This window comes from Bos indicus x Bos taurus, chromosome 2, assembly GCF_003369695.1.
Source record: "Bos indicus x Bos taurus breed Angus x Brahman F1 hybrid chromosome 2, Bos_hybrid_MaternalHap_v2.0, whole genome shotgun sequence".
Classification (NCBI taxonomy): Eukaryota; Metazoa; Chordata; class Mammalia; order Artiodactyla; family Bovidae; genus Bos; species Bos indicus x Bos taurus.
Window position 1 is genome coordinate 93,232,682 of NC_040077.1, and position 24,917 is coordinate 93,257,598.

The 24,917-nt window shown below is 38.5% G+C and overlaps 1 protein-coding gene across 1 annotated transcript in view; it reads left to right on the top strand.

The window, feature by feature from the left end:
- PARD3B (par-3 family cell polarity regulator beta) overlaps nucleotides 1-24,917 on the top strand; it is a 1,152,531-nt gene that overhangs the window by 528,446 nt on the left and 599,168 nt on the right. The window contains exon 4 of the mRNA XM_027565061.1: nucleotides 16,270-16,379. Within this exon, the coding sequence (XP_027420862.1) occupies nucleotides 16,270-16,379 (110 nt within the window). The remainder of the gene's footprint in view (nucleotides 1-16,269; nucleotides 16,380-24,917) is intronic.

Consider the following 24,917-nt stretch of genomic DNA (forward strand, 5'->3'; position numbering starts at 1 on the left):
GCCATTTGACAAGTTCAAATACTGGCTGATTTAGATACTGGTCTCTTATCAGCACCTGTAAATTAATGCTTTTCATAGGTTGGAGGTCTATGTTGTTAAGTTTTGTTATCAGATTCCCTCTGATCTTGGTAGATTATGCTTTAATTTGCTATTCGTGACTTCTCATTATTTTCTATTTCATGCTATTCAGTTATAATAAATACTAGGGCTTCCCAGGTGGCTCAGTGGTAAAGAATCCACCTGCTATTTCAAGAGATACTGGAGACACTGGTTCAATACCTGGGGCAGAAAGATCCCTGGGAAAAGGAAATGGCAGCCCATTCCCAGATTCTTGCCTGGGAAATCCAATGGACAGAGAAGCCTGGCAGGCTACAGTCCATGGGGTCGAAAAAGAGTCAGACACAACTTAGTAACTAAACAACAACAAAAACCTAATATAATACAGTATTTATCGATATCATGGGCTTGTGATATAAGCTAGATAAAACAGGTATCACCTTCAAGTTAATAAACATTTCACAGTCTGGCATAATATGGTTTATTCTTAGGACTTGTAAAAAAAAAATAGTGATATAAACTTACTTTTTCTGTCACGTATAATAGTCTTAGATTTTCGGTCTTTGGCCAATTATTTTATGTGATTGAAACCCAGTCATTCCTGTGACTCTCAAAAATACATTTGTAGAAAATACTTTAAATTTAAACCAAACTGTATTTCCCATACTTAGGATTAGCGAGCCCTCTGTGTTCAGATATCTTTTCCTTGGAGGTTAGGGCTTTAATACTATTAGCAAAAGTAGTTTGCCCCTTCTCTTGAAGAATCATAGAAACACAATCTTGCTTTGTACTTTCGGCCTTTGAATTTTGATGCATGTTACACAATGCCAGGACTTACACAGAAAAGTCAATAATGGTCCGTGGATCACTGCCTCGCTATGCCACTGGGTGAATTAGTCTGCTGGTAAAATGTGCTCCCGCTTGTGTAATGGACCTATTTAGTAGGAAGACAGCAGCCATATGAAACACCTGGGTGGTCTTCAGGGTACTTTCAAGTGGATTAGATTTCAGTTGCCTAATGTGAGGTCACAAAGGTTTGGACAGCTGGGGCCAGTTCCACATGATGAGTAGAATATGACCCCTGGCTACCGGATGCATAAGGTAAAAGGTGCCCGAGGTCACTGCTGATCCTTGGGCTCCAGGAGTAACTATGGGTCAGCAAGGGAGGTCTCAAACCACAGTCACAAATGTTGGAAATGTCTCCATGCAGGACAGGACAGAAGAGAGTCAGATTTTCCTCTGGCACTTTTATTAGACATGCTCCCTTCCAGGGGAGCCCAGTTTCTGTGTTTTCTGGATTGAGCTTCAGATGAGTCTTGTTTACAATTTTAAGTGCTATTAAGTAGAAACTATGCCTTCCACATCAGAGGAAGTAAGAGAGGCATCAGGTCCCTTTGCTACCACACAGCAGACAGCATTTGGGGCACATAGGCATTGGCATAAAACTATCTTTTGAATGTTCCTAAGAGATAACAGTGACTCCATAGCACCCCACCTTTTCCAGTCCTTCCAGGAACTTTGAATGATCCAATAAAATGTAACGACCAAAGGTTTCAAATATAGCTGGTAAATCATATAAATGTGTGCCCAGGATGCCTAAAATTGACTTGTGGATGTTTCTCATCTATCATGAAGGACTTAGTGATTTGAATTTACTACTTTGATGTTGCCGGTAATTGTTTGCAACTGCAGCTCAGTGGCCTGAAGGCATTGCTTGATTTTTCCCTTACTCATCTTGTGAAGCGGAGAAGGCAATGGCACCCTACTCCAGTACTCTTGCCTGGAAAATCCCATGGACAGAGGAGCCTGGTGGGCCGCAGTCCATGGGGTCGCTAAGAGTCGGACACGACTGAGCGACTTCACTTTCACTTTTCACTTTCATGCATTGGAGAAGGAAATGGCAACCCACTCCAGTGTTCTTGCCTGGAGAATCCCAGGGACGGGGGAGCCTGGTGGGCTGCCGTCTATGGGGTCGCATAGAGTCGGACACGACTGAAGCAACTTAGCAGCAGCAGCAGGAGCAGCATCTTATAAAGAACTGGTGAAGTGGTCTTTCAGAGGTTGTTTTCAACTCAATGGGAGCCCTGGCCTAAAATCTAGGACAAAAGAAAGTTTCCATGAACACTTCCTGCAGACCAATATAATTGCCCTAATGAACCATCCCAAATGTGCTCCCTGCTGAGGAAAACAATCCTCCCAAACCCAAACCCCCTCCACTGAACACTTATCCAAATTCACATTATGGCTTTTATAAGGAAATTGATAAAGAACCCATTTGGAAAATATAACTTCACTTACTTTTTTAGTCAACATATTTAATATATTTATAAGCTACAAATGTCTTTCCAAAATGTATTTTAATCAATTCTTCAGTACTTGAATAAAATGCTGTAGATTGGCTCTCTTTGGAAGCCTTAGTCTTTTTCAAATTGGATCAAATTAAAACTATCCCAGTTTAAGACCTTCCTACAGGAATGATCTTCTAACCAGATCACTCAGTCACTTTCTTCTCTAGTTGTTTGATTCATGCCTGTTTTGAGGCTGAGCAAATTTTATTAGTATCCATGCAAGGAGGCTCATCTCTAGCCTCTAAAGTCATATGCCCCACTGCCTACTATAAGTAGGAGTCATCATTTTATACCAGTTTATCAATTCATACATGCTATGCATTTCAAAATTCTGTTTAAAAGTCAACTCTCCTAAAGAACCTTTTCAAGTAAACTCAACTATTTTCCTTCTACCCTTCCCATAGGTTGCCATAAATCTTATGAAGATAGCTTAACTTCATAAATATCAAGTATGTAAGATTGTAAACTGTAGAAAACTGAAAAGTCAACTGACCAGGCAATAGATTCCTTTATAAACTGCAGTAACTGACAAGAGTGTAATTAACATTTCAGAGCCTCTACTGAAATTATTTAGCATTGATGTTGATGTCACTTTTATGGTCATTTATCATTAAATTGCACGGGTGATAACATGCTGCCTTAGTGCGAATAGTATTTGTTTTAAAGTAAATGTTGATGCTGAGGGAAAAAATGTGTTAGGTGAAAGGAAACAACCCTGACAATAGTAATTTATTTACTTACTGGGGGCACAGACCCCTTTCATGAACCAAAAAGCCCCCTGGTCTGAAACATCTTAGAATCCCAAAGATTTCTGAATTTAGAAGTTATCTTTGTTCCTCTCGCTCTGTTTGGTTCAATTCAGCAGGCGTCTGGTAAGTACCCAGCCTGCTACATGGTTGTCTAAGCTGAGTTGCTTGCTATCTGAGCGCTTACAATATGTCACCCTACCTTCCTCTCCTCCCCATCACTTTCTCTCTTCTCATATTCCTGTTTAAGAACTTGCTTTATCCCTAACTTAAATGCCCACGTTTATATATGTGTGTGTTTATTATCTGCCTCCCTCTAGCTATTTACATGTACTGCAAGATTAAGACCTTTGTGTGTTCTGTGCTGATGTAGCCAGAATGCCTAGAAGATGGCTTAGTATATTTTAGGCATTCAGTAAAGATATGTCAGATGAATACATTAAGAGGAGACGGGAAACAAAATACAACTTTATACATAAGACAAAACAGTATGTGACATACCCTAAAAAGGCGCAGAAGCAGAACCACGTTTTGTGGGACTCTCAGTATAAAAAACTTGGGAAGGTTGCATTTAAGAAAAGGAACATACATTTTATGTACAAAAATATAAAGGACTGCTTATTTTAAATGAAGGAAAAAAATCACAACAATCTTAAAAAATTAATAAAGCTAATATACTAAAGATGTAAGATAATATGAAAAATATTTTATTAATGATATTTAATTGGCTGCATATTAATCAATGCCTAAAATAATTATTACACTTTTTCCTATAAATTTGACTGCATAATCTTTGACAGTCCTTAATACATGATATTATTTTTTATATATTGAATGAAAAGATAATACAGTCCTTGCCGTAGCATGGTAATCAAAATGTTTTTTGTCTAAATAATGTTTAGCATGTATAAACATGAAGCTGCACACACATATTTTTGTAATCTGTAAAATGGCTACAGGTCTGTGTCTTACTAGCATAGGAATTTTAATTCTACGCTACATTTTCAAATATATTCCATAAAAGAGGACTTCCTATTTGTCAAGTTATCAATGAAAATGGAATTATCTGATTAGTGAATTACATACGATTTTATACATGGCGTGAGAGACTTAGTGCCTAAGACATGGCATTAATTGACTTTAAATAACATGAGAAATTTGGTATTGCCATGTGGTTAACGATATGAAAAACTATAGTTTGGTGTATATCAGCTGGATAAAATGTGAAAACTTCAATATGAGAAAAAGCATATACCCTCAGGAATACAGCAATGATATACTTCAAGTCAGAGGTATAAGCATCCTCAGAGAAAAGTATAATTCCCAATAAAAGTCAGTTACAAAAACCTTCACTTGTTTTTATAGAAATGTTACTCTCATCGAAGCTTTCTAAATACTAAAAATATCTTATCGTGTGTCTGCTCATTCATAACTATTGTGTCACTAGACAGTTCTGTGAATTGCTTGCATTTGTCGCATTGTGTGTTGAACAGACTTTAGGTTTTGCAATCCAAAAGGAAAGAAAAATAGTGCTGTTCATCAACTTGAACTTCTTTTTTCTTTTATGGCAATACTGGGAGTCAGTTTGTTAATGGAGTGATATTTAAGGCTGAAGTATTTGGAAAATTGAAATTCTACTAAAATGTGACTTGGTTTCTCTCATGTGGTTTTTCCATCACGATATCTGAAAGCATGTCACAGCTGCTGCATTCATCACAGGTTGGGCACAAGACCTGCTCAGGCACTGCTATAGTGAAAGTGATCTCTTTTGGGGGCTTTGCCATAAATTTCACTGCTATTCAGACATTCAGTTCAATTAACTTGCTCAGTTGTGTCCAACTCTTTGCAATCCCATGGACTGCGGCATGCCAGTCTTCCCTGTTCTTCACCAACTCCTGGAGCTTGCTCAACTTGTCCATCCAGTCGGTTATGCCATCCAGCCATCTCATCCCCTGTTGTTCCCTTCTCCCGCCTTCAGTCTTTCCCAGCATCAGGGTCTTTTTCAGTGACTCAGCTCTTCACATCAGGTGGCTAAAGTATTGGAGTTTCAGCTTCAGCATTAGTCCTTCCAATGAATATTCAGGACTTATTTCCTTTGGGGTTGACTGGTTGGATCTCCTTGCAGTCCAAGGGACTCTCAAGAGTCTTCTCCAACACCACAGTTCTAAAGCATCGATTCTTTGGCACTCAGATTTCTTTATAGTCCAACTCTCTCATCCATACATGACTACTGGAAAAGCCATGGCTTTGACTAGATGGACCTTTGATGGCAAAGTAATGGCTCTACTTTTAATGTGCTGTCTAGGTTGGTCATAGCTTTTTTTCCAAGGAGCAAGTGTCTTCTAATTTCATGGCTGCAATCACCATTTGCAGTGATTTTGGAGCCTCCCAAAATAGTCTCGCACTATTTCCATTTCCCCATGTATTTGCCATGAAGTGATGGGTCCAGATGCCATGATCTTAGTTTTCTAAATGCTGAGTTTTAAGCCAACTTTTCACTCTCCTCTTTCACTTTCATCAAGAGGCTCTTTAGTTCTTCTTCGCTTTCTGCCATAAGAGTGGTGTCATCTGCATATCTGAGGTTATTGATATTTCTCCCAGCAATCTTGATTCCAGCTTTTGCTTCATCCAGACCGGCATTTCTCATGATGTACTCTGAATATAAGTTAAATAAACAAAGTGACAGTATACAGTCTTGGCATACTCCTTTCCCAATTTGGAACCAGTCTGTTGTTCTATGTCCAGTTCTAACTGTTGCTTCTTGACCTGCATACAGATTTCTCAGGAGACAGGTAAGGGGGTCTGGTGCTTCCATTTCCTCAAGAATTTTCCACAGTGTGTTGTGATCCACATAGTCAAAGGCTTTGGCATAGTCAATAAAACAGAAGTAGATGTTTTTCTGAAACTCTCTTGCTTTTTCTGTGATCCAACAGATGTTGGCAATTTGATCTCTGGATCCTCTCCCTTTTCTAAATCCAGTTTGAACATCTGGAAGTTCATGGATCACGTACTGTTGAAGTCTGGCTTGGAGAATTTTGAGCATTACTGTGCTAGCATGTGAGATGAGTGCAATTGTGCAGTAGTTTGAACATTCTTTGATATTGCCTTTCTTTGGAATTGGAATGAAAACCCACATTTCCAGTCCTGTGGCCACTGCTGAGTTTTCCAAATTTGCTGGCATATTGAGTGCAGCACTTTCACAGTATCATCTTTTACACCTCAACTGGAATTCTATCACCTCCACTAGCTTTGTTCATAATGATGCTTCCTAAGGCCCACTTGACTTTGCATTCCAGGATGTCTCTAGGTGAGTGATATCACCATCCTGGTTATCTGGGTCATGAAGATCTTTTTTGTGTAGTTCTTCTGTACATTCTTGCTACCTTTTCTTAATAGCTTCTGCTTCTGTTAGGTACATACCATTTCTATTCTTTATTGTGCCCATCTTTGCATGAAATGTTCCCTTGGTATCTCTAATTTTCTTGAAGAGATCTCTAGTCTTTCCCATTGTATTGTTTTCCTCTATTTCTTTGCATTGATCCCTGAGGAAGGGTTTCTTATCTCTCCTTGCTGTTCTTTGGAACTCTGCATTCAGATGGGTATATCTTTCCTGTTCTCCTTTGCCTTTACCTTCTCTTCTTTTCTCAGCTATTTGTAAGGCCTCCTTAGAAAACCACTTTGCCTTCTTGCATTTCTTTTCCTTTGGGATGGTCTTGATCTCTGCCTCCTGTACAGTGTCACAAATCTTCTTCCATAGTTCTTCAGGGACTTTATCAGATTCTAATCCCTTGAATCTATTTGTCACTTCCACTGTATAATTGTAATGGATTTGATTTAGGTCATACCTGAATGGTCTAGTGGTTTTCTCTACTTTCTTCAATTTAAGTCTGAATTATGCCATAAGGAGTTCAAGATCTGAGCCACAGTAAGCTCCTGGTCTTGCTTTTGCTGACTGTATAGAGCTTCTCCATCTTTGGCTGCTAAGAATATAATCAGTCTGATTTTTGTATTGCCCATCTGGTGATGTCCATGTGTAGAGTCTTCTCTTGTGTTGCTGGAAGAGGGTGTTTGCTGTGACCAGTGAGCTCTCTTGTCAAAACTCTGTTACCCTTTGCCCTGCTTCATTTTGTACTTCAAGGCCAAATTTACCTGTTACTCCAGGTATCCCTAGTCCCCTGTAATGAAAAGGACATCTCTTTTGGGTGTCAGTTCTAGTGGGTCTTGTAGGTTTTCATAGAACTGTTCAACTTCAGCTTCTTCAGCATTAGTGGTTGGGGCATAGACTTGGATTATTGTGATATTGATTGGTTTGCCTTGGAAACGAACAGAGATCATTGTGTCGTTTTTGAGGTTGCACCCAAGAACTGCGTTTCAGACCCTTTTTGTTGACTATGAGGGCTACTCTGTTTCTTCTAATGGATTCTTGCCCACAGTAGTAGTAAAATGGTCATCTGAGTTAAATTTGCCCATTCCAGTCCATTGTAGTTCACTGATTCCCTAAATGTCCATGTTCACTCTGGCCAATTCCTGTTTGACCACTTCCAATTTCCCTGATTGATGGGCCTAACATTCCAGGTTCCTATGCAATACTGTTTGTTTCGGCATCGGAATTTACTTCCATGACCAATCACATCAACAAATGGGCATTGTTTTTTCTTTTCTTCTGTCTCTTCGTTCTTTCTGGAGTATTTGTCCACTCTTATCCAGTAGCATATTGGGCACTTACTGGCCTGGGGAGTTCATCTTTCAGTGTCCTATCTTTTTGCATTTTCATACTGTGGATGAGGTTCTCAAGGCAAGAATACCTAAGTAGTGGTTTGCCATTCCCTTCTCCAGTGGACCACATTTTGTCAGAACTCTCCACTATGACCCATCCATCTTCGGTGGCCCTACACAGCATGGCTCATATTTTCATTGAGTTAGACAAGGCTGTGGTCCATGTGATCAGTTTGATAGCATTATGAATTTCTTTTTTTTAAATGGTTCTCCAGATTTCAGTTCAGGGGAGTTTGTTAGGCATCAGTTGAAAAGCCCTATCTCATGCCCATAAACACACATACACAATCTGCTTGCCTCCAAAAACAAATAATGTGCCACTTGCACTATTTTTTTTCCATTATTTAGAGAATACTTTATTAGTTTCTGTAATCAAACCCATGTAGATAAGACCTTACATATTTAATACAGTGTGTTACCCCTGTACAAATGGAAAAAATTATGTTTAACGTTTCTAGACCAATATGGCTGTTAATTTCTGTACAATGCCAACCCAACACGGTACAACTGGGATACTTTTTCCAAAGTTGACAGCACAGCTAAAGTTTCCAAAAATTCAAATTATATATATATATATATGTATATATATATATAGATTTATTTATTTATATAAAAAGACCAATAGCAGTATGTTATGCATCAGTAGCAGCAACAGCTTTTCCAAGTTCTGCAGTCATCTGAACAAAATTATAGAGACATCCAGCACACTCCATTAAATAAAAAAAAAGTAAAAAAACAAAACCTCAGAAAACAGCTAAGTTCTGTTACTGTTGTGGTACCTGGCACCATTTTTTGATTACGTTTCTCAATCATCATCTGGAAAGAAAACATTCTAGAATAACGTCATTAAAAACAGATCTGATAAAGCACGGTCACTACTACATATCATAAAGCAGGTACAAGATATTTTACATTCACAGAGGTATGATACAGTACTGTCCTACATCTATAATACTAGAGGATATAATTAAAAAGGCATTATTTGAGACTTGATTCTACTTTTCCAGCAGAGGGCCCAAAGGATGGTTATGACACAGCTCTGGTACAGAAATGCACCTTCTTAGATAGGATTTCCTTTCTTCATTGGCATAGTTCTAGGTACTCACTGCTCTTCATGAACATCAGCTAAAAACCGTTTAAAAAAATAAACAAAAACCAACCATTGGATTCATACAAAGATGACTGAGGAGAGGCAAGCAGGACTCAACCTAAGTAGTATTTGACCAACTCCGTCATGTCTGAATGGTTAAGAGCTTCACGGAAGAAAGGAGATGCCAAGTAGCACTTCAAAGCTTTGGGCCACTGCACTTTGGGCCACTGCACTCTGCACTATTTTTTAAATCTAATTTTATTTTTTGTTTGTACCAAATGGCTTGGGGGCTCTTAGTTCTCTTATCAAGGATTGAACCCATGCCCTCTGTCGTCTAAGCATGAAATCCTAACCACTGAACCAACAAGGAATTCCCACTAATCTTTTTTTTTTTTTTAAATCTATTTGTATGGTTAATAGGAAAAGAATGTTTAGATCATTTATTAGAGAGACCGTGCCCTCTGTGACATGTGTTGGTGGGCCTTGACTCATGGTGTCAGCAACTTGCTGTGTGATATGGGTTGCTATTTGCCTTTTAGTCACTCAGTTCCCAGCATCCTTTCCTTTTTTCTGTATTTTCCTATCCACATGTTCCTATCTGCTGACTTTTTTTGATGAAAAGAATTGCTACCGCACTGAAGAGACACCGCTCTTCTTACTTCCACGCACTCACCCACATGGAGGTGTGACCCTGCAATGGAAAAATGTCAAGTGAATAAAATGGGAGCAGAAATCAAGTCCAAAAGACTTAGGAACTTAATTTCTCTGGACTTCAATTTCCTTATTGGCTATATAAATCACAGAACTCTCTCTTTTCAGATCTGGAATGGGCCTTGGGTATAGCTTATCAAACATACCTCCTGAGTTAACCAGGAAACCTTGGACTCTGAGATGCAACCCTCCTGGAGGGCTCACAATGCCAGGGGCACCTGAAGTACTGATTTCCTAACACCTGCTCTCTCGTCACTGTATGTTTGAAGGACATTTCTATTTTGTAATGTCAAATGCACTCAACAAGTGTCATAGTACAAGATAATTAGCATCTAGGCAACCATGATGCAATTTACGCATCCTGTTAATATTATTAACATACTATTAATATTGCTTACCAGGCAGAGCCTTTTTTCCCCCTATTTATCTCTTTTTAAGCCCTTAAAAAGGGCTTTGCAATGCATTTTCATCATCAAAGTGAAATATTAATATTTATCAATTTAGGGCTTCCTGGTAGTCAGATGGCAAATAATCTGCCTGCAATACAGGGGACCTGAGTTAGATCCCTTTGTCAGGAAGATTCCATGGAGAAGGGAATTGCTACCCACTCCATTATTCTTGCCTGGAGAATTCCATGGACAGAGGAGCCTGGCGGGCTACAGTCCATGGGATCACAAAGAGTCAGACATGACTGAGCAACTAACACACACACACCAATTTAGCTGTATTTGAATAACATTTTCCCCCTTTATATTTATCTTGTCATCCTAAATGTCAGTAGCATTGGAAAGAGAATGTATTCTCTTTCTTCAAATGAGGTGTTTCTGTGACCAATAATTCAATAGCACAGAAGTAATATCTTAGCATATTCAAAAGCAGAAACATTACTTTGCCAACAAAGGTCCGTCTAGTCAAGGCTATGGTTTTTCCTGTGGTCATGTATGGATGTGAGAGTTGGACTGTGAAGAAGGCTGAGCGCTGAAGAATTGATGCTTTTGAACTGTGGTGTTGGAGAAGACTCTTGAGAGTCCTTGGACTGCAAGGAGATCCAACCAGTCCATTCTGAAGGAGATCAGCCCTGGGATTTCTTTGGAGGGAATGATGCTGAAGCTGAAACTCCAATATTTTGGCCACCTCATGCGAAGAATTGACTCATTGGAAAAGACTCTGATGCTGGGAGGGATTGGGGGCAAGAGGAGAAGGGGACGACAGAAGATGAGATGGCTGGATGGCATCACTGACTCTATGGACGTGAGTCTGAGTAAACTCCGGGAGTTGGTGAAGGACAGGGAGGCCTGGCATGCTGCCATTCATGGGGTCACGAAGAGTTGGACACGACTGAGCGACTGAACTGAACTGAACTGAATATCTTAGAGCAAAGGGAAACAACCTCTGCAAAACCAGCCTTTACCCCTATTTCTACAGAACCAGTTTATTATGTTAATTTCAGCTCCTTTCTTCTTCCTACCACCCCACCTTTCCTCTAGGCTCACCTCTGTGGCTTTGTTAACCACATGTTATTCTAGACACAGTGTGAAGATACTCCGAAGACTCTGTGAGCATAAAACCCAGCTTTTCTCATCGGTTTGCCTGCAGTGCTGTTGGTTGGCGTGTGCTGATCTTCCTCTTTTCCTCGCTTTACCTCATGTTTGTCTCTGTCAGTCATTCTGGAAGCCAATACGATTTCTAGTATGAACTTCATACGCACCTTTATAAATGCCCAACTGAAAAATCTCATCTTTGATTTCTCATGCATGTCAAGACATCTTAACTTAGAAGTAGATCATTCAAAACTTTGATGGGCTAAAGTCAAGATTCTTGGTGATGGATTTTTTCTGGAACAAATCACAGCAATTGCTAAAACTTCCTTTTTGCTTGTCCTTCCTCAAGGAATAAATATAAGCATAGTTTTCGGTTTCTTTTGGACACTCCTTCTCATTTGCTTTGTATGTGGAGTCGTTGCTAAGTTCTCCTGTGTCTTCTAGTTGCTCACTCTGTTTTTGCCTGTGGTCACTGAGTCCCTCTTTACCTTCTTCACATTACCCTCCCAGCCTCTCCATGCTTGGGGCCCCCCAGTTCTTACAGAAAGCCTTCTTGGCACCTTAACTGGGACCCCCAGAGCTTTCCAGGTGTCAATGGCCCTGGAATCAAGTACTTCTGATTTTGCTCAGGAGAATCATTAACCATTCTTAAATAAATCCCGGCTCCTACTCACCATACAATTTTGAACTTGTGCCTTTGTGATATTTGACATTGGAGGTCACATTTAAAACCACTGTTTGTTTTCTCTGCCCACTGCATCATCATACGGATGATTCTTCTGGATCTTGGTTTCAGTCTCTGTAACTGCCTATCTTTCTGAGACATCTTTCAAAACTCTATAAACAGAATTTCATATATAACACATCATCTGGCATTTAAGCTGATTTCTTTCCAAGCAAATCATCTATCTAAACAGGGGAAAAAAAATCCCCCAGGGATGTGTGTGCATGTCATTTATACTGAGGAGACAGCAACTTGTGTTTATATAGATAACACCTTCAGTCTGGGTTGGCCTTTGTATCTTGTATGATTCATTGATGTACCAAGCTGAGCCTTTTAACTAGTTGCTGCCTCTTTCAAAATTCCTTTACCCAAACATGCTTAGATGACCCTTCTCTGACTTGCTATAATTATATTTATAAGGGTTGTTGTTGTTCAGTTGCTCAGTCGTGTCTGACTCCTTGGGATCCCATGGTCTGCAGCACACCAGGTTCCCCTGTCCTTTACCATCTCCCAGAGTTTGCTCAAACTCTTGTCCATTGAGTCAGTGATACCATCCAACCATCGCATCCTCTGTCATCCCTTTCTCTTCCTGTCTTCAATAGTTCTTAGCATCGGGATCTTTTCCAATGAGTTGACCCTTCGCATCAGGTGGCCAAAGTATTAGAGCTTCACCTTCTGCATCAGTCCTTCCAGTGAATATTCAGGGTTGATTTCCTTTAGGAATAATTGGTTTGATCTCCTTGCAGTCCAAGGGACTCTCAAGAGTCTTCTCCAGCACCACAGTTTAAAGGCATTATTGTATTTATAAGGCACATTAGACAATCACCTCTAATTCTTTGAATTTTGCATTTATCATCTTCAAAGTGGTGATTGCTTAAGAACTGGAAGATGCACCCTCTTCATATACAACTAGGAACCAACTCCAGTGCTAGTTCACTCTAAGCCTAGGAGAGCATGATGAATCTAGCCATCTTCTTAAGGGGAAGAACAGTGAATGAGTGTGTAAATTTTTTCCTGAATGTCCCATAAGCCCTGAATATAGAAGTACAATGATCCAAAAAGTATTGAGCTTCCCTGATGAGGCAGTATTCTGTCCTGTAAGGACAGAGTTACCAGCAGCTACACACCCGATCAGGAATTCTACTCTTTTGAGGGATGCTGCTTGTCTGTGGCTGTCTCTTTGGCTTCCATTACACTCTGTGCATCTGGCCAGTTAGCATGGGACTTGACCCAGTCTGCACTGTTTGTTCATTGGCATCAATTCTCCAATAAGGCATACATACCGCCCCTAACACTTCACTGAGACCCACTTTTCTGTATACTGAAGTTTTTTTTTTTTTTGCCCACACATCCCCATCTTTAAAAGATATGCCTAGAGTGAGCACCATGATTATTCATCTTAATGATTATCCACCTCTTGTAAAGGTTGATGCATAGTGGGGCCTCCAATATTTAACTGAATAGAGAAACAAAGTTGTATAAACCCTTTATGCTTTAAAGTACTTAGTATTTCTTATTTTATTTGGCTCTTCAGCCAGTGCATTTTAAACTATGATATCAAGGCATGGTGTTGTTCCTTGAGCTGAATTGAGGGCTTTTGCATCTGAAATGTAATGAGTCTTATCTCAATTAGTTGAAAATCACCAATGAGTGGTACTTCTTTTCCACTTTTGAAATTCCTTTCCATCTCAACTTTTTTTTTCTTAAAAGCTTAAATTTCTTTCATAAGGCTATACCTGTTTCTGCAGAGAATTATGTTTTACTATTTTCATTTACATAGTATCCCAAGAAAATTCACTTGACTACTGGGAGTTGAGCTTTTCAAGCAGATAAGGTAACATTGCTCACAAGAACAAGTGTTATACTCTCCTTTTTCTCATGTGTGTATATCTGGGGAGGAGGTTGATTCCTATATAAAAATTATTTGTCAGACAGTGGAGTGTCTCATACATGCCTTATTTTACTTCAGCTTTCCATCAGCTCTGTGATGCAGTGTTATCACCAGGTGTTAAATGATGAACCTGTGTCACAGAGCAGTCCAGTGTCACAGAGCCAGGACAGGTGAAGTTCAGTTTGTTTAATCCAAAGCCCAGGTCCTCCCCACTGTCCTCACATTGTTGTTTTTAAGAGTCTAATCTTTAGTAAACTCCTTCAAGCAGATGTTATATTTTAAACTCTGCACCCCCACCCCAGGAATTTACATAAAACTGAATATAGTTGACTCTCTCTCGTTTCAGCTTGGCTTACAAGGTCTGCCTTCTACCCTATTACATACATTCAAAAAGTGTGTTAGTTCTTAGTCATGTCTGACTCTTTGTGACCCCATGGACTGTAGCCTGCCAGTTTCCTCTATCTATGGAATTCTCCAGCCAAGAATAGTGGAGCAGATAGCCATTCCCTTTTTTCAGGGGATTTTCCCAACCCAGGGATTGAACCCAGGTCTCCTGCATTGCAGGCAGATTCTTTACCATCTGCTGCTGCTAAGTTGCTTCAGTCGTGTCTGACTCTGTGCGACCCCATATACGGCAGTCCACCAGGCTCCCCCGTCCCTGGGATTCTTCAGGCAAGAACACTGGAGTGGGTTGCCATTTCCTTCTCCAATGCATGAAAGTGAAAAGTGAAAGTGAAGTCGCTCAGTCGTGTCCGACTCTTAGCGACTCCATGGACTGCGGCCCACCAGGCTCCTCCGTCCATGGGATTTTCCAGGCAAGAGTACTGGAGTGGTGTGCAATAACCTTCTCCGTTACCATCTGAGCCACCAGCAAAGCTCCATATGCATCCAAGGATTTGCTCAAATCATCTTCAGTGCTTCTGATTACTTGCTTACTCTTATACCCTGGAATGTGTCGTCCCTTGTTTTTAAACTGTAACTCTCTCTCTTCCAGACAGTCACCTTTGAATGGGGTTGAGAATTTAAAAATTATATTTTAAATTGCCAAGTGAAAGATTGTTTAAAACTCTGTCACTTTCCTATTTAAAAATATTCATTGGAGACAGCAAAGGAGAAATTAAGTGACTTAACAGGAGGCGTTTAAGATGGAGGTAGAGAATAATGTAGTTAAGTATACCTGTTAATAAAAAATAAATAATGGAACATGAACTTGGACTTTATTATACCTTTTGGCATAGTGTTTCATCCTCAGTAGCATGTTGATTTCTTATTATAAAATAAGTTTTTTTAAAAAAAGCAAATTATAATTGAATAAGGGTGAAAGGTGTTAGAAATTCTATGTTTTGTACACAGAATAAGGATGATAAAGCACATAGAAAAATCAGATCTGTAAATAACTTCAAAATGGATTGACTTTTTGTAACTGTACCATATAGAATGAAGTATGAAAAATGTTATTTTAAACTGTGATAGCTTGAATTACTTTCAGAGTATTGATAAACAGAGAATTGCATTTCTACTATTTTTTCTCTAGAGGCACACAAACATAAAGTTAATTTTTATAAGAGCAATTTTTAAGTCACAGATTTTTGGAGAGTTTCCTATATAGTGGTCAATTGTGTATGAAACAAATTATTTTTAGCCTAATTGCAGGCAGAGTAGTTAAGCCACTCACTCTGTTATGGTTGAATTTCATTTGAACTTTCTAATAGTATGATTTGTTTTCAGAATTTAATAACTGACTCAAATATTTAATAGTGGAAGCTTTCATTAAATTTAAAAGAAATCAGGATATATTTTTAGAAGAGCTAACTTATTTTCCTTATCAGTTTTATCTACTTTAGAAGAAAAGAAAGAGAATGAAGCCCATCTCTTTGTGAACTTAAATAGACATTAATGCTATAACCCCAGCAAATAATTTATTTCAGTATATATCATCATTCAGAACAGTTGGGAAGCACCAAATGGCAGTAATAACTATACTTCCAGCTCTCCTGAATAGCAAATTGCACTGACTCTGTGAAACTCTTCACTTGTCTGCTGGATAATCATTCTTTTTAAGACTCAAATATATTTTTGAGACCAGTTTTCAATTGCACATTGTCTACTTTTGCATTGCCTAACCGTTTTCTGTTGAGTACAATGACTTATTTTGAAATGTGAGTAGGGAAAGCTAAGAGTTGAAAGATTTTGTCTCCATGTGTCATCCTAGAAATAGATGACAAAAAGATCATTAAATGGATTAATTTACAGGCATCCTTAGAATAGAATGTTTTTACATTAAAGCCTGTTATAAGCCTTTTAAATAAATTGCATTGTACCATACTTTCTGCTCCCCCCACCCCAGGGGTCTCTTGACCTTTCACCTCTTATTTTGTCCTATAGGCACTCCACTGCTGGTGAGGAGAAGCAGCGACCCAGCGCCAAGCCCACCTGCTGATGCCCAGTCAAGCGCTTCACACCCTGGTGGGCAGAGTCTGAAACCTGTGATTCCAGTAGGTATCCTGTTGTTTGCATATCTAGTAAAAGATCAAAGCGCCTTACACATAAACTAACTGGGACATTACAGTCTTAAGTAAGTGGATAATTAGAGACCTTTTGATAGGATATGTGATATTACTTATAAGATTAATAATAACTAATATGAGCTATTGCTAGGATACAGTTATAGTGAGAGCTATTATTTATAGAGCACCAGTTGTGTGCCTGGGACTGTTTAAAGGGCTTTACATTGTCATCTACACTTCCACCTCAAAGTACCAACTTGCCTTTGTCTCCATTTTACTGATGATGTAATTGAAGCAGAAGGAGGTCTAATGATTTATCCAAGGTCACAGCTAGTAAGTGGCCAAGTCAAGACTTTAACCCAGGTGGTGGGCTGCAGAACCTGTGCTCTTAACTAGCACACTGTACAGTTGGATCCCTCATCCTCTCGCTTCATGATGCTCCAAGAGATAGTTTACCTGTTTGTGGTATGTTCATGCAATGCTGTGTGAAGTCATATAATGGTGAATGGTTCCACACTATTGATATCATAGACATGTGGTACCACTACCCAGTTTCTACATCTCAACATTCAAATGAAGGCAAAGTGAAATTAGATACCAAACTGCTTACACCTAATAAAGCTTACAACTGCTTTACTTCTAACTGAGAAGTGAAGAGGAGAATAGTTTACTAAGAGACCATGTGCTCTTTCCATATGAAACTGTGGGATTTTTCTGCTAAATCCCAATCTTCTTTGAAGAGTTGTAATTGTGTTTCATCCTCTGAAATAGCCTAAGAGTTAAGTTTTCGATGATGGCTGTATATCATTGCAATAGGTGATCTTCCATAATGGCACCCTATTTTAAAAATTTTCTGAAAGTGAATCTCTTCTCCACTTTAAGTCTCACTGTGTATGATGGCTTCAGAAAAAAAGGCAATGTTTTTGGTATATAGAGATGCTGAATGAACTAAATGGATTCTCCCAGGGTGATATAAAATATTCTTAGTAAGAAACTGTTAACGTGTAGGATGGCTTCCCTGGTGGCTCAATGGGAAAGAATCCACCTGCCAATGAAGGAGATATGGGTTTGATCCCTGGGTTGGGAAGATCCCCTGGAGAAGAAAATGGCAACCCACTCCAGTATTCTTGCCTGGGGAGTGTTATGGAGAGAGAAGCCTGGTGTTCATGGGGTTGGAGAGTCAGACTTGACTTAGCAACTAAAAAGCAATAATATGTATGAAGTAGGGGTCACCATACTAACTCATGGGGTAATTAAATAGGTTTACAGGAGTATTTTGTATGTTTCTTTTTGTATGCCTGGAAGTGTCCTGAAAGTATTTTAGATGTAATATTTTCTCACTTTCCATCCTTATAAGGAAACATATTTAATAGAACATTATTTTAATAAAAATCAAGTGTATGTGTTCTGCTCTAATGATGAGTATAAACAGAACCAGTATGTGGTGTGGCATTTGTATGTGTGTTTATTGCCCACTGATTGAACCCACGTTAAGCTTAAATATATTGGATTGGAGGAAGAGAAGAACCATAAAAATGAGAGAATTACATAAAAGAGAAAAACTATAATTTACTGCTTATTTTTATGATGTTAATATACTCCCAAACCAAAGTGTGATCTGTGTTACCATGATTTACATGCAGAAACCCCACCAATATTAGGTCCATGTTTCTATCACTTAGGCTCTGTGTTGAGATCAACTGAAAATACAACAATAAAGCTTTCCCTAGACAAAGTGAGGGCTACTATCTTTCTGCTACATTCTATATCAACAAAATATGATACCACTATGTTCCAAGCTGGGGTAATCAGATAGGACTATTCAGGACTGGTTTCCTTTACGATTGACTGGTCTGATTTCCTTGCTGTCCAAGGGACTCTCAAGAGTTCAACACCACAGCTCAAAAGTATCAACGCTTCAGAGCTGTTTTCTTTATGGTCCAACTCTCACATCCATGCACGACTACTGGAAAAACCATAGCTTTGACTAGACAGACCTTTGTTGGCAAAGTAATGTCTCTGCTTTTGAATATGCTGTCTAGGTTTGTCATAGCTTTTCTTCCAAGGAGCAAATGTCTTTTAATTTCAAGGCTGAAGTCACCATCTGCAGTGATCTTGAAATCCAAGAAAATAAAGTCACTAGGTGTCTAAATGAAGACATTTAAGTGTGTTTATTTTTACCAAGAAGAAAAATGCATTTGTGTGTGTGAAAGTGCACACACACGTGTATTATAGCCATCTCCCTTTATCTCTCTACATCCTAACTCAAATGCTAGTTACACCTGCTTGTCCAGTATCATAACCACTGGCCACATGTGGATATTGAGCACTAGAAATGTATTTCAAGTGTGACATACACACTGAATGTCAAAGATTGAAATATGAAAAAAGTAATATAAAAAATCTTATTGACAATTTTTTATTGACTCCACATCAAAATGGTATTAGGTTTGGTAAATTCGGTTGAATAAAGTATATTTCAATTGTTTTCACCTGTATCTTTGTACTTAAAAAAAAAAAAGACACAACTACTGAAAAATTAAAAATTATGGCTGTAGTTCACATTGTATTCCTATTGGACAGAGCAGCTCAGACCTAAGTAAAATTGGATATAGCACTAATGAAATGGTTGGAGACCCTTGAGAGAAAGTTCTTTGAGTTGCATCATCTCTGGGGTAACAGTATGATTAGGTTTGCCTGGGGCAGTCTGAGTTCATGTGGCATATTTATTAATAGCGTCCCTGCTAACTCTCAGAGGTGTCCATGCATGGATGATAAATTATGTGGCACCCTACACATAGCCCTGTAGTCACTTGTAGTGTTTGCTCAGTGATCAGAGGAGCAGTCTTCCAAGGAAACCATGGGAACATAACAACCACAGCTCTTACATGGGAGCACACTGCCCAGAAGGTTTTGTGTGTCTCAGACCTGAGCCCAGGCGGTACAGAATTGGAGACTACAGATTCCCCATCTCTCAGACTCTAATTCTATCTGATGATTCCTCTACCACTTCAGCTGCACTGTAGTTGATTTCTGTGGTTTGATAAGGGATGATGAAAATGGGGAGTATGTGATAATGCACACATGTAGCCACTGATATGAAAAATAATTGCTTAAAAAGCTCTATTCTATTGCATTTCATTTCAATATCCAAGAAGAAAAGCAACTACAACAAAATTCCCACTCTTAAACAGTGTTCATATGTAAGTAATTCACAGATGGCAGAGCCCCAAGTGGGTTATATTCAATCATTCCCAAGAAATGAAACTTACTTAAAACCCACAGCATAAGAAGCTGTAAGAATGAATATTTGACACATTTGATTATGTTGAAATATTGCCTCTAAAACCACAGTTGATGATTGTTATTTTTAGTTGTACTTCATTAGACTTGCTCTAGAAGGGAGATTTTTCTTTGATGTCCAGAGATATGTTTTTTGAAATGCTGGAAAAGTCACACTTGTTTTCTGGCTGGTGAAGTTATTACAGATTGGTTATTTAAGATGTACAGCTTCGAACAAGTTGGAGGTTTTAAAAGGGTTTAAAGTAGAAAAATCAGATCGCAAATTTCTAATTCTGTGAATATTACAAAGCCACTAAACCTCAGTATTTGTCTCTAAGAGTACCATCAGATAAATTTGTTTCCTTCCTTCCTCTTTTCATAAACCTATCCAGTTAATCAGAATAGCATGATTATTAATGTGCAAATATTATATGACTATCTTTCAAGGAATAGAAAATTCAATTCGACTGACTGCTTGTGAATCAAAGAAAGAGAATCCTGGGGGCAAGATAGTGTAGTAAGAACCTCGTTATGGCCATCTTACCTTCCTTGCCTTGATTGTAACCTGGTGTTCTTGGCTTAAGGGCATGCCATAAAGCCAGGTTCTTGAAATTGATGTTCCTGAATTTGCGGATGGAAGAGAACTCTAAAACAGATGTGATTTTCCCCCTTAATATCCGGTTAACTACCATGGTTGTTTTGTGTTTTAATGACTGTTTATGGTTTCACGTTTAACCCTAGGGCAAAATGATCCTGCAGGGTGAGTAAATTAAAAAGTGGATTCCTGAAAACGATAATGCTGTGGTTGTTCTCTTTGTTTGTTCTAAAACTATTACTTGTCTTGATTCACCAAAATCAATTAAGAAAATACTGGTCAGTTTTTTAGGCTATATCTAAAATATATGCATTTTATTTCAAAAAATAACATGGTCATCTTTGAAGTTGTTAAATTGAAAGTCCATGGATGGGTTACAGAGGACCTGTTAAGTCCCTGAAGTTTTACTCATGGCATAGTGTGTGTGTGTGTGTGTGTCTGTGTGTGCATGTGTGTTTGTGTGTGTATGTGTGTCCTGTGGAGAAGGCAATGGCACCCCACTCCAGTACTCTTGCCTGGAAAATCCTATGGATAGAGGAGCCTGGTGGGATGTAGTCCATGGGGTCACTAAGAGTCGGACACGACTGAGCAACTTCCCTTTCACTTTTCACTTTGATGCATTGGAGAAGGAAATGGCAACCCACTCCAGTGTTCTTGCCTGGATGAGGGAGCCTGGTGGACTGCCGTCTATGGGGTTGCACAGAGTCGGACACGACTGAAGTGACTTAGCAGCAGCAGCAGCAGCAGCAGCAGCATGTGTGTCCTGAAGGTGCTTTATCACTCTTATCAGATGTTACAAAGAATACAAAAGACCAAGAACGGTTAGGATGAAATAATGTGGGGAAGTCACTAATTCTGAGAGTATGATGAAGGATAAAGAAGTAAAGCGGAAATTACTGCTGTCCTCCAAATGTGTATTAAATAATTAAGGTTATTTCATCATATTATTGGGCTTCCCTCATGGCTCAGTCGGTAAGGAATCCACCTGCAATGCGGGAGACCTGGGTTCAATCCCTGGGTTGGGAAGATTCCCTGGAGGAGAGCACGGCAACCCACTCCAGTATTCTTGTCTGGAGAATCCCCATGGACAGAGGAGCCTAGTGGGCTACAGTCCATGGGGTCACAAAAAGTTGAAAATGTGTATTAAATAATTGAGGTCATTTCATATATTATTACCTTTCCTCACGAGCATATAATATATTAATATATAAATCCAAGATGTGCAGATAAATGGGAGTTTTTGAATTGTCTCATTGAGAGGTCAAAAATAGCTCCTAAGTCAGTAGCAACACAATTCATAGCAACAGTAAGATTGAGGGTAAGGGGAGCCAATTCCTTTGGGAAGACACCCTGAAGAAAAGTGTTTCCAGTGGTCCTGCTTTCTCAATAGGATTGAGAAGGGAAAATGTAATATCAGTTCTTCGGAGGTTTTGGTACTTCATCAGCAAAGATAATGACAGGTAGCTTCCAGTGAGAGAAAATCTTTCCGGTGAGTAGAAGCACTGTCTTTGTGTCTTGCATGTGTGTATATATATATATATATTGGTTAGAAAATTTTCCCTTGGATGTCCCATACATTGAAGTTATTATAGCCGATGTTGCTCTTAGATTAAACATTTTCATATCCATGAAAGGAATTAATGAAATATTACAGAGAAAGTTAAATAGCTTAGCTTTTAGGATTAAAATCATCAAATTGTCACTGACATGTCAGAGGACTTTTGGTTGTGGGTTGCTGACTGTCGACACCCATCATAGAAACAACGAAAATTCTGAATGTCCAAATCATATTTTTTTATCCATTAGATATGTAATTAAGTAGCCATAGAAACAAGGGAACAAAATAATTATTGTAGACGCTGATGTAAATTAGAAAGAAAACTCTAGCCATTGTCTTCCAAGGAGGAGAGATGGATACTGAAGAGTGAAAGGGAGGGAGAAATAGCGTGTAATATATAATCATATTATTTAGAGATACTGAAGCCTACAAAAGGTTTTCCTTTTTTTTTCCTCTCCTGACACAGTGATTTAATAATAGTCCTGGTGTTTGTAACTCCAGCTGTTCACGCTGTGTGCTGATAAGACCAGAGCTTGGAGACACATTTCAACGATGGTTTTCATATGGCTTTGTTTTTAAGAGATAAAACTGCCATCCAATATTTCATGGGGCCAAATGTTTACTTAGTTTGGCAAGTTTAGGCAGCTTAGTTTCTGAAACAATTATGTTTGTAAGACTCAAGTTCAGGTGGGGGAAATCTAGAAGCCCAATTTATTCTGCAAAAGAATTTTTCATCAAACCTTTCAGGAATAGATGAAACAGATTTAGACTGCATTAATGTCTATGCCATGACTAATGAAGGAACCTGGGGATTGTGCCCCCTGTTTAGGAGGTGCTCCCCCATCATTCTTTTTGGATCTAGTCCAGAAAATCTAAAAGAAGTATCCCTATTCAGAGTTCAGTCTCAGAAATTAAAGAGGTAACCATGACATGGTGTCTCTTGCTGTTTAAGTTGATCTGCACATAATGAAAATTGATGGGTTTGCTTTTATGTCAACATAAATTGATTAATCCCTTAGATGTCCATGACCTCTGCCATGTGCCATCCAGAAAGCATAAGGCATGGTCCCTGTCCTCAGGAAACTTACATCCTCATTGTGAAGACCAGAGCTAAAGCAATTAACCCTAGCAATCTGCCTGCAAGTATCAAATCATTAAGTCATACCTTTTTAACCAATAAAACCAGTGTCCTTTGCCTTTGGTCTATACTCCTCTCAGCCTCTCAAGGGAATTACCATGTGTACTATCTCTATTAGCTCTTATGTTACTCAAATATAACTGCTTGTTTACATGTCTGTTACAAGACGAGGCTCCTTAGAGGCATGAGCTGATGTATTCATTTTTGTATGAAAGCCCCCAGGCACAGTGCCTGACACATTAATATGATTTAGATGATTAAAACTTTTACTTCCAAGAAGGGCAAAATGAATTCCATTCAGCAGCTTTTAACTATTTTGTAAAGATGTTTGTATTTGTGTGTATGTGTTTACATAGGTATATATATACACAAACATATGTATAAATGAATTAGAATGTGAAAACTATGAAATCACCTATATAGCATACTGTTTTGCTCTCTGCATAGCTTAGGTTATGATTTTCTGCTTTAGGACAGTGTGTTAACCTATGTTTTTCAGTGTTGTCAAGGGGAGAGAGATGTTTAAACACAAGTTCTCCTCTTGGAATTTAAAATGTGGTTGGGTAGCTGAAGTCAGCAATTTCAAGTGAGATCCAATTTATCTTCCTACCATTCTAGCAATGACTCCATCAGAGAAATTGAATTCTGAGAAAGAATAGAATTTAAAGGAAAGAACAAACCTTGGTAATTCTAGAGGTGAATGTTTATAAAGCCTGATTTTGTTACTGTCTATGAAATGTGAACAAAGGAAATAATTTAGTATGCAATCAATGAAGTCACTTATCTGAGTTCTACCTTTTTTGTCAATAAAACTATGAGTTCTATAATCAGAAAGTTAGTAATCTCTGTAGTTATAGCTTTTTAATTTTCTAATAATTGTTCAAAGAGCTTACAAAATCCTTGAATAGACTAGAAATGTCTGGACAAGATAGTGCTCTTATACCCATCACATTTAAAGAGTTCCCCTTCTAAATTTTTCTCATATTGCATCTTCAAGAAGTTCTTCTAATTTCAAGAGATTTGGAAGAAAATAAAAACCACAATCTTGATATATGAATTAGTTCAAGAGCATGACAACATTTATAAGGTGTTTCATAGCAAAAATCTCATCAACATCTTATGTGAACAGCATGACCGTGTTTGAAATTTAGTAAAGGTGATGTTTAAGGTAGCCTTATTCCAAAGGTCAAGATTGTGTCCTGACTGCATCAATAACTCTCTACTCCTGAGAAAATTATTTAAATCATGAATGACTTCCACAGAAATTTTGTATAATTGAAAGGAAATAATAAATAAAAATCCTATATGAACTACTGTTAAGGACTCAGACCCCCAAACTAGCATCTGCACAGTTCCAGATATAAATTATTACCTTGATTGGTATGAATTCATCTTTACATTTCCTTTTCATGTCTCAATATTCATGAGTGCTCATAGAATGAGGCTGTATTTCTGTGTAAAACACCAAGCTTTATTTTTATTTCTCAAGGTAATAATATCTATGTCTATATCTATATCTATCTATATATAAATATAAAGCTAAGTACACACACAAAGGCAGCAGCATAGAAACATACATATATCTACATATACACATTTAAATTCTTTGGCGGAGAATACTGCTTCAATCTGGAGACTACAGTACAAGTAGATCATATTACTTTAAAGTGAAAGCTCAAGGGTATGGACTGCGTCTCTTGTAAGTTCTGATCTGCTGTATGTCCCTTCCATGTTTTGGACATTCACTGAAGATTGATGGCAAGGAAGAAAAGGGTTAATGAGTGTTCACCTTGAGAAGTAACAAGACAATCAGTATTAAAAGGAAGGAAGGTTTTTGTTTTTTTTTTTCCCTGAGCATGGTGCAATTCTTAGAAATCTCTTCTGATGGGAAATTTTTTTTTTCCCCTCACAACCTAAACTCTTCTGAAGAGCAGGCTTCATTTTTTTTTTTTC